The 11,411-nt window shown below is 43.4% G+C and overlaps 1 protein-coding gene across 3 annotated transcripts in view; it reads right to left on the bottom strand.

Moving 5' to 3' along the window:
- LOC142301371 (proteinase-activated receptor 1-like) overlaps window positions 1–8,660 on the bottom strand; it is a 68,831-nt gene extending 60,171 nt beyond the window's left edge. Inside the window, exon 1 of one of the 3 annotated variants that reach the window (XM_075342361.1) lies at window positions 8,583–8,660. In XM_075342361.1, the coding sequence (XP_075198476.1) occupies window positions 8,583–8,649 (67 nt within the window). In that variant the 5' untranslated portion in view covers window positions 8,650–8,660. The remainder of the gene's footprint in view (window positions 1–8,582) is intronic. The other 2 variants (XM_075342373.1, XM_075342366.1) reach the window with 2 other exon arrangements.
- Window positions 8,661–11,411: the final 2,751 nt, after the last annotated feature.

An 11,411-nucleotide genomic window follows, 5' to 3' on the forward strand; every position in this document is an offset into this window, starting at 1 on the left:
GTGTTTTTCATTCATTTTTTCTCGCCCCCCCCCCCTATTTTTCTATACAATTTCTCTTTACTAAATAGCACACACAAATTGTTTTTATGTTTTTTCATCATTTAATTCACTGGTTTATTTATTGTTCTCCTTGAAAATATTTATGTTTTCTCACAGAGGATTTCTTTCTGTTCATTCTTGATGATTCATTGTGTCTTTTTTTTTTTTTTCCCTTCTCCATGTGGCTCTGAGTCATCGGCTCTGAGTCATATCGGCTGTTCACTTTCTGAGTGCATACATGGCTACCTGTTTCCCTATATATAGGTTTTGTTGGCCATATTTGTATTATGATTTTTGTTCCTGAAGAAGGAGGCGGAGATGCCTTTGAAATGCGTAGAATTATGAAATAAAGAAAATCTTTTTATCTACAGCATCTGTGGTTTCTAGCGCGGCATTTAAACCGGTTTCATTCCATTTTATTTATCCACATTGTTTAAAGGTATAGTACTCTTAAGGTACCGTCACACTAAGCAACTTACCAGCGATCCCAACAACGATAGGGATCGCTGGTAAGTTGCTAGGAGGTTGCTGGTGAGATGTCACACTGCGACGCTCCAGCGATCCCACCAGCAACCTGACCTGGCAGGGATCGCTGGAGCGTCGCTACACAAGTTGCTGGTGAGCTCACCAGCAACCAGTGACCAGCCCCCAGCGCAGCGTGGAAGATGCTGCGCTTGGTAACTAAGGTAAATATCGGGTAACCAACCCGATATTTACCTTGGTTACCACCGCACGGAGCTACACGTGCAGAGAGCAGGGAGCAGCGCACACTGAGCGCTGGCTCCTTGCTCTCCTAGTTACAGCACACATCGGGTTAATTAACCCGATGTGTGCTGCAGCTAAATGTGCACAGAGCAGGGAGCAGCGCACAATGCTTAGCGCTGGCTCCTTGCTCTCCTAGTTACAGCACACATCGGGTTAATTAACCCGATGTGTGCTGCAGCTAAATGTGCACAGAGCAGGGAGCAGCGCACAATGCTTAGCGCTGGCTCCTTGCTCTCCTAGTTACAGCCAACATCGGGTTAATTAACCCGATGTGTGCTGCAGCTACATGTGCACAGAGCAGGAGCTGGCGCTGACAGTGAGAGCGGAGGAGGCTGGTATCAAAGGTAAATATCGGGTAACCAAGGACAGGGCTTCTTGGTTACCCGATGTTTACATTGGTTACCAGCCTCCGCAGAAGCCGGCTCCTGCTGCCTGCACATTTAGTTGTTGCTGTCTCGCTGTCACACACAGCGATCTGTGCTTCACAGCGGGACAGCAACAACTAAAAAATGGCCCAGGACATTCAGCAACAACCAACGACCTCACAGCAGGGGCCAGGTTGTTGCTGGATGTCACACACAGCAACATCGCTAGCAACGTCACAAAAGTTGTTCGTTAGCAGCGATGTTGCTAGCGATGTTGCTTAGTGTGACGGGGCCTTTAGGGGTACTTTGCACGTTGCGACATCGCTACTGCGATATCGTCGGGGTCAAATAAAAAATGACGCACATCCGGCGCCAGTAACGACGTCGCAACGTGTAAAGCCTAGATGCACCGATAAACGATCGCAAAAGTGTCGTAAATCGGTGATCGGTGTAGTGTCGGTCATTTCCATAATTTCGCTGCAGCGACAGGTACGATGTTGTTCCTCGTTCCTGCGGCAGCACACATCGCTGTGTGTGAAGCCGCAAGAGCGAGGAACATCTCCTTACCTGCGTCCCGCACGCAATGAGGAAGGAAGGAGGTGGGCGGGATGTTTACGTCCTGCTCATCTCCGCCCCTCCTCTTCTATTGGCCGCCGGCCAGAGTGACGTCGCAGGGCAGGTAAGTGCGTGTGAAGCTGCCGTAGCGATAATGTTCGCTGCAGCAGCTATCACAAGATATCGCATGTGCGACGGGGGCGGAGACTATCGCGTTCGGCATCACCAGCATCGGCTAGCGATGTCGCAGTGTGCAAAGTACCCCTTAGTGTATGTAAACTTTTGACTTTGCAGAAAGTAATAAAAGTGCCTTAAAACATTTTCTCTCTCATTATTTTGGCAATTGGCAAATATAAGTAATTTTGGTTCCTAACTGACCTAAAACGGGAAAGGTGTATACTGATTTCATGTCAGATAGAGAGAAAAACATGCATATGTGTCTTTTTAGATAGTGTATGTAAAATTCTGGTTTCAACTGTATATACCAAAATGCGTCCAGGATGTAGACATCTTTACCAAGGGGGGTCCAGTATGTGAACATATATACCAGGATGGGGATAAATAAACCAGGATGTGGACATATATACCAGGATGGACCCAGGAAGGGTACATCTTTACCAGGAGAAGGACACATATGCTTGGAAGGGGACAAATAAACCAGAATGGGGAAATACAAGTATATACAAGGATAGGCCCAGGAGGCGGACATATATACCAGTAGGAAGATATATATACCAGGAGGGGCCCAAGATGGGGACATATATACCAGGAGGGGGACCTATATATTTATATTTAAACTTGGCTTTTATTGATACAAAACATATAAAGCTGACAAAAACAAAAGTTTGAAAACATTATTGATTGCGAGATTGGTATAATTGAGAAAGGTCTATACAGCTGAGGTTGTTAAAACATTTCAAGCCTTAAGGGAGGAATTGAATCTCCCTAATAATTTCCTGATTAATTGTCTTCAACTCAGACATGCACTACTGGTCATCAATAGATCTTATTAAGTGCCCTGCAAATGGGAGTATTTCCATTTTATATGAGGTTTTATTACACAGCATTAATAAACCAGCACATTCACAGTTAGGGGCAAGCTGAGCTGGGAGGCAGGGGGGCAATTGCCTGCTGCATAATGTCATTATAACACACATGGCCACGCACAGTGAATTGCGCGCGGCCGTGTCTCTTGTGTCTCTTGTACTGTGATGTGGCCGAGCACACTGAGGCATTAGGGGCAGACAGTGCTGACCGGCCGCATAGTACAGGAGACACGGCCGCTCGCAGTTCACAGTGCGCAGCCATGTGTGTTAGAATGATGTCATGCAGCGCGCGCGCTGCCTCCATCCAGCCGATGAGCATCAGACAAGGGTTGCGGTTACATCCCAGTGGCTAGGATTTGTCTGGATAGTGGGCATAACCGGCTTTGTTAGTGGGCATGGCCATGTTTCCTCCAGGCCACTATAATCATGCAGGCTTCACCCCCCCTCTCCCCCAGCGCCCTCCCTGAACCCCCCATCTGGAGGTCTTAACTCAGACCCCCACTTCTATTATAAAGGACTACAGGACACCTGGAGTTTCTTTCTGTTATCAGCTGTGTTGCTGAGGCCCCGTCCCTTCTAATCACATGGGCGTGACGTCACCACAGGTCCTTTAGCCTACAGGGATTTACCATCAAACAAGTCTGGCTGCACGGGAAAGAAGAAGAGAGAAGTGTCCCCCAATCATCAAAAGTAAAAAGCCCCCCAGTATGTGTCTGTGTGTCTAAGTGTATAGGATTGTGTCTGTCTTTTGTGTATGATTATTTTTATGAGAATGTTTTCAAATATGTATACGCTTCTTTGTGACTATATCTGTGTATGTGTCTGTGTATACGGCTGTAGGCAGGTGTCTGTATGTGTATACAGCTGTATGCAGGTGTCTGTATGTGTATACGGCTGTACGCAGGTGTCTGTATGTGTATACAGCTGTATGCAGGTGTCTGTATGTGTATACAGCTGTATGCAGGTGTCTGTATGTGTATACGGCTGTAGGCAGGTGTCTGTATGTGTATACAGCTGTATGCAGGTGTCTGTATGTGTATACGGCTGTACGCAGGTGTCTGTATGTGTATACAGCTGTATGCAGGGGTCTGTATGTGTATACAGCTGTAGGCAGGTGTCTGTATGTGTATACGGCTGTACGCAGGTGTCTGTATGTGTATACGGCTGTATGCAGGTGTCTGTAAGTGTATACGGCTGTATAATGGTGGGTAGGTGTATACGGCTGTACGCAGTGTGTAGGTGTATACGGCTGCACGCTGGTGTGTAAGTGTATACGGCTGTATGCAGGTGTGTAGGTGTAAAACGTATCTTTAGGGCACAACACTAAATCTATAAGGGTGAGTGCCCATCTTCAGGTGTCCTCACGGTCTGGATGCAGCATACTTTCATTGGTGGAGACACTAGTTTCTTGGGCGGGAGATTGCGCTGTTGGTGCACACAATCAGAGTGACTGTCAGCGAATATTTGCTGTATTCTCCCATTCAGAGCAGGGTTATGGTACTGTATCTATGTAGCAAGTGTGGTTTTGCTCCTTTATCAATACAGTAAGCTCAATTATGGCACAATATTTAAGCAGTAAGCTTAGTTCTGGTACCATGTCTATGCAGTAAGCTTGTTCTGTTCCCATACCTATGTAGGAGGCTTGGTGTCTTGTTGCTGTTTCTATATAGTAGCCTGGGTAAGTACGATTTTGTTCCTGTATGGGTACAGCAAGCTCAGTTCTGCTCCTGTATCTCTGTAGTAAGTTCGGTTCTGCTCCTGTATCTCTGTAGTAAGCTCGGTTCTGCTTTCATTATCTCTGTAGTAAGCTCTATTCTGCTCCCATACCTCTGTATTAAGCTTGATTCTGCTCCCTTATGGCTGTAGTAGGCTCGGTTCTGCTTCCTTATTTCTGTAGTAAGCTTGGTTCTGCTCCTATATCTCTGTAGTAAGCTCAATTCTGCTCCCTTTTCTCTGTAGTAGGTTCGGTTCTGCTCCCATATCTCTGTACTAAGCTTAATTCTGCTCCCTTATTTCTGTAGGAGGCTCGGTTCTGCTCCCTTCTCTCTGTAGTAAGCTTGGTTCTGCTTCCAGATCTCTGTAGTAAGCTCAGTTCTGTACCCTTATCTCTGCAGTAAGCTTGGTTCTGCTCCCATATCTCTGTACTAAGCTCCTTACAGTTCCCATATCTATGTAGTCATTTTGGTTCTGTTGCAGAATCTATGTAAGCAGTAAGCGCGGTTCTGTTCCCATATATATGTACCAGTCTGTTCATAAAGTCTGTTACTACTGCTGCTTTAATGCAGTGGCCAGAGATAAACAGACCAAAGGTGGGCCGACTCAACTTGAGGGCCACTGCCTTATGATTGCCCCCCAGGCTAAAATGTGCCAGCCAGCCCTTGTTCACAGTCAAAAAAATAGATGGAAGATGTTGGAGCCATATCAGATGAGCAGTGGGGAGGTGACTAGAGACTCTCCTAGTTACTCTGAAAGGGCTACACAATAATATATCTACCACTGATCTTACAATACCACAACCACGATTCATAGGCTCCAGACGCAAAACCCAAAAATGTGCCCTAAATGACCAACTGAGCATGTTGGAAAGTTTAAGCACATGAGAACACTATAATTCTACGTATTATCTCAGATGTTTGGTATCAGGAAAGATTGCCATTAGGTTCTTCCCCAGATCTAATGAACTATAATCAGATACCCTGCTGTAGTCGCAGGCTGTCACGGCACGATGAGAGTTGTAGTTTTGCAAGAAGTGGAGAGCTACAGGTTTTGAAATCAAGCAGGAGACCACTGCAAAAGCACTGAACTGATTGAAAAAAATAAATAAATAATTCTCACATGACTTTCCACCAGATATATTTATCTTATCTGTATTCATAAAAATCTAAATTAGTAATATTAGTATTGTTACGTAAATATATACGTATATATATATATATATATATATATATATATATATATGTATATATATTGTATATACAGTACATACCAAAAGTTTGGACACACCTCATTCAAAGAGTTTTCTTTATTTTCATGACTCTGAAAATTGTTGATTCACATTGAAGGCATCAAAACTATGAATTAACACATGTGGAATGAAATACTTACAAAAAAGTGTGAAACAACTGAAAATATGTCCTATATTCTAGGTTCTTCAAAGTAGCCACCTTTTGCTTTGATTACTGCTTTGCACACTCTTGGCTTGATGAGCATCAAGAGGTAGTCACCGGAAATGGTTTTCCAACAGTCTTGAAGGAGTTCTCAGAGATGCTTAGCACTTGTTGGCCCATTTGCCTTCACTCTGCGGTCCAGCTCACCGCAAATCATCTCGATTAGCTTCAGGTCTGGTGACTGTCAAGGCCAGGTCAACTGGTGTAGCACCCCATCACTCTCCTTCTTAGTCAAATAGCCCTTACACAGCCTGGAGGTGTGTTTGGGGTCATTGTCCTGTTGAAAAATAAATGATAGTCCAACTAAATGCAAACTGGATGGAATAGCATGCCGCTGCAAGATGCTGTGGTAGCCATGCTGGTTCAGTATGCCTTCAATTTTGAATAAATCCCCAACAGTGTCACCAGAAAAGCACCCCCACACCATTACACCTCCTCCTCCATGCTTCACGGTGGGAACCAGGCATGTAGAGTCCACCTGTTCACCTTTTCTGCGTCGCACAAAGACACGGTAGTTGGATCCAAAGATCTCAAATTTGGACTCATCAGACCAAAGCACAGATTTCCACTGGTCTAATGTCCATTCCTTGTGTTCTTTAGCCCAAACAAGTCACTTCTGCTTGTTGCTTGTCCTTAGCAGTGGTTTCCTAGAAGCTATTTTACTATGAAGGCCTGCTGCACAAAGTCTCCTCTAAACAGTTGTTCTAGAGATGTGTCTGCTGCTAGAACTCTGTGTGGCATTGACCTGGTTTCTAATCTGAGCTGCTGTTAATCTGCAATTTCTGAGGCTGGTGACTCGGATAACCTTATCCTCCGCAGCAGAGGAGACTCTTGGTCTTCCTTTCCTGGGGCGGTCCTCACGTGAACCAGTTTCTTTGTAGCATTTGATGGTTTTTGCCACTGCACTTGGGGACACTTTCAAAGTTTTCCCAATTTTCTTAAAGTAATGATGGCCACTCGTTTTTCTTTACTTAGCTGCTTTTTTCTTGCCATAATACAAATTCTAACAGTCTCTTCAGCTGTGTATCTACCAGACTTCTGCACAACACAACTGATGGTCCCAACTCCATTTATAAGGCAAGAAATCTCACTTATTAACCTGACAGGGCACACCTGTGAAGTGAAAACCATTTCCGGTGACTACCTCTTGAAGCTCATGAAGAGAATGCCAAGAGTGTGCAAAGCAGTAATCAAAGCAAAAGGTGGCTACTTTGAAGAACCTAAAATATTAGACACACAGTACAAACCAAAGGTTTGGACACACCTTCTCATCTCTAGAACAACTATTAAGAGGAAACTTTGTGCAGCATGCCTTCATGATAAAATAGCTGCTAGCAAACCCCAGCTAAGGACAGGCAACAAGCAGAAGAGACTTGTTTTGGCTAAAGAACACAAGGAATGGACATTAGACCAGTGGAAATCTGTGCTTTGGTCTGAGGAGTCCAAATTTGAGATCTTTAGATCCAACCACCGTGTCTTTGTAGAAAAGGTGAATGGATGGACTCTACATGCCTGGTTCCCACCGTGAAGCATGGAGGAGGAGGTGTGATGGTGTGGTGGTGCTTTGCTGTTGACATGTTGGGGATTTATTCAAAATTGAAGGCATACAGAATCAGCATGGCTACCACAGCATCTTGCAGCAGCGTGCTATATCATCCGGTTTGCATTAGTTGGACCATCATTTATTTTTCAACAGGACAATGACCCCAAACACATCTCCAGGCTGTGTAAGGGCTACTTTACTAAGAAGGAGAGTGATGGGGTGCTATGCCAGATGACCTGGCCTCCACAGTCACCAGACCTGAACCCAATTGAGATGGTTTGGGGTGAGCTGGACCGCAGAGTGAAGGCAAAAGGGCCAACAAGTGCTAAGCATCTCTGGTAACTCCTTCAAGACTGTTGGAAAACCATTTCCAGTGTCTACCTCTTGAAGCTCATCAAGAGAATGCCAAGAGTGTGCAAAGTAGTAATGAAAGCAAAAGGTGGCTACTTTGAAGAACCTATAATATAAGACATATTTTCAGTTGTTTCACACTTTTTTAAGTATTTCATTCCACATGTTTTAATTCATAGTTTTGATGCCTTCAATGTGAAGCTACAATTTTTAGAGTCATGAAAATAAAGAAAACTCTTTGAATAAGAAGGTGTGTCCAAACTTTTGGTCTGTACTGTATATACACATTAGCAAGCTAAAGTAACACAGTTCAATAATGCAGTGGGAATAACTGCTGACAGCTTTTCTCTGAAGGAACTTTTGCATTTTTTTTTTACAAGATATTTGCCAAATTTACAAAACTTTTGCATGTACATATGTGAATTTGACACCATCAATATATATTGCTGTTTACAGACAAATAAATCAATGATTTAGCGCCCTAGTTCAGAATCTCAAATGTCTATATCCCTGTACATATACTATGAATACAATTAGAATACAATTAAAATAACCATTGACGCTGGAGTGGTCACTCAATGGCTATTTGATCTCCTGATTGTCAGCCCTCTGGTATTAACTCAACAGCTCCTTGTAGGCCAGTTACACTTTGGTTGTCTGAACCAAGAATTTCCCTACAGATATGTATGCAGTACGGCAATTTCATATGTTGTATCGTATGTCAAATATTTAGGGACTTTGTCCTACTCACCCTGTCCATCACCATGGAGGACTGTTGCATCCAGCAGGAACAGAACCGGTAGCAGTTTGAGATCCATCAATTCTTCTAAGACACCAACACACTGAGCAATGAGCATGTTTTGCCCCCTCTTAAATCCTTCCTACATTAGGCCAGTTTACGGTTTCATTGGATTTACAGAAATCAACTTCAATTATCATTAGCTATTTACTTACTTTCTCTCAAAAGGCTGTTTTCCTCTAAGTCCATTACAAATGGAAATGATGTCACTGCCAAATTAGGCACATCACTACTAATGTTAACTCCTACATGATCGGGGGACATTGACTCTGAACAGATTTTATCTTTTGGAATGATGAGCTCTAAAGTTTTTTTGTCAAAAATCTTTTATTGAAGTATAACAACAGCATAATTAAATACATACAAAGTGAGTACAGCTTCTACATCGACCACATGCCAAATGAACCATCAAGGATAAACCGTCCGATTTCCATGTCGAATATACTAAAGTCTCCTGGTAAACAAGGTGTACAAACGAACATAAGAAAAGAAATGTTGCATGTGCCAATGAATGTAAAGCGCTGTGGAATTAATAGCGCTGTATAAATGAATAAAATTATTATTATTATTATTATTATGTGCAGCTCATTTAACGATCAAAGTGTGTGCCGTTGTATGAAGAAACTGTGTTTAACTTTATGTAAAGGGAGGTAGAGTAATAGATAAAGAAGGAGAAAAGAGGGTGAAACAGAGGGACAAGGGGGGGGGGGGCTGGGGATGCCACAGGGGCTTCCTTGGACTGCCAGCGCCTGGGAATAATAGATATGATGGATGAGAGGCATTGTTAAAGCAATCCAGTCTTGATGTTCTTAAAGGACCCTGGCAACATAGAGAGAAGGCCAACCTGGGGGAATATGTGAGGTTGTTCCCCTGAGATATGACTAAAGATCTCAAAAAACTCTATTCCAGAGTTGGCGAATAAGAAGTCAATCCAACCATAAGTGTAACATAGTGCCTTTGGCTGTCTCACATCTCCAGCAGTTATCTGAGATGGTAGGATAGAACCCCCGTAAATCAACGGGGCACCTATACCATCTGGATAGAATTTTGTAATTATTTTCCTGCAATTTACATGCTCTCGGGAGTTTGTGTACACATAGGAAGCCCTTACCCCATTCTTGTTCTGAAAAAGACAAACCCAACTCTTTTTCCCTCTCCCTGACAAACCACAGATCTTTAAGGTCAAGTAGGGATATAAAAATATTATACATTTGGGAGATTGTGTGTTCAGGAATTGAGTTTTGGATCAATAGCACCTCAAAGGCAGACTGGGGGGTACTAATTCTGGCACCAGGGAGAAAGGATGTGAGAAAAGATCTAAATTATAGGTAGGAGAACCATGGCACAGGGTGGTCGGGACATAGAGCTCTCAATACTTGTAGAGAGCGTAGAGCCGAAGAGCCAATGAGGGTCTGCAGAAGTCTTGTCTTGGGGTTTCGTGACCAAATGAGCAATTTATTAACTCCTACAGGGAGAGGAAAGGCAGGGTTATCAAATAAGGGTGTAATTGGGCCATGTATGTCTGAGAATTTATATTTGGCTATGGCCCTATCCCACACCTGCAGGAGATCCCGCATCAAAAAGGATATAGAATCTCTGGACGGACGCATATCTCTTGCACGACAGGCAAGGGATGCTAGACTCAAGCCAGACAAAGAGGACTCAATGGCCACCCAACCCTTCTGGTCTGGTCTGTGCAACCAATCAACCACTCTAGATAGGATAGCCAAAATATAATACAGGTGGAAGTTCGGCAACCCCATACCTCCCCTGTGTTTGGGTAGGATTGCTACATCCAATAGGTGGCACTAAAGTTTGTCTCCTTCCTCTCTGAAGAGATAATGTGAATATTACCCAAAAGATAATTGCAGCTATAAGACTCCTCACCACTGACAGCCAGATTGGTTTGTCAGTCTCTGCAAGGAGAAAAGTTTTCCCCTTAGATCTAGGTCTGGTAAGAAATCTTTTCGCCAATCGTGGCTTGCTCATGCTCCAGATGAATGTGTTACAGTCTTTGATAAGAAGCATAAAAAATGTACTTGAAAGAGCAACTGGGGACGCCTAAAATAGGTAGAGCAGTTTTGACAAGATGTCCATTTGCAGAACGTTGATTCTTCCGAACCACAATAATCTGTCTCTGTCAAAAGTTTTAAGATCCGTTACAATGCGATTTAATAGTGCTTTATAATTTTGTGAATATATCTGGTTCAGGTCGGCCGAGAGATTGATCCCTAAGTATTTCAGTGACGAGGGGCACTTTTAAAGGTGAAGGAAATTTGTACCTGTTGCCGCCTCTCCTCAAGGATATTGATGTTCAGAATTTCGGATTTTGAGAGGTTGACCTTGAAATTACTGACCCTACTATAGACATCAAATTCATTGAGTATAGAGGGTAGAGAGGTCTCGGAGTCTGTAATATACAGTATATTAACAGGTTGTCGGCATAGAGCGAGAGTTTGTGCACGTTATTTCGGACTTGGAGGCCATGGATGTTAGGGTTTTGTCTTAACGCCACCACAAGATATTCCATTACAATGTAACGTATAATAAAGGAGAGATTGGACACCCCTCTCTGGTGTCGTTCTTTATGTTGAATGAATGAATCTGAATAGTTTCCATTACAGCACACTTTACTTGAGGGGTTTTGATAGCGTGCTAATATTTTGCCTATTTGTTCAGGGTTTAAATTAATTTGGCAGTGAGCGCTTTTGAGGAATGGCCAACTGACCTTGTCACAGGCCTTTTCTGCATCGACCGACAAAATACAGGAGGGTTTGTCTT

This window comes from Anomaloglossus baeobatrachus, chromosome 1, assembly GCF_048569485.1.
Source record: "Anomaloglossus baeobatrachus isolate aAnoBae1 chromosome 1, aAnoBae1.hap1, whole genome shotgun sequence".
Lineage (NCBI taxonomy): Eukaryota > Metazoa > Chordata > Amphibia > Anura > Aromobatidae > Anomaloglossus > Anomaloglossus baeobatrachus.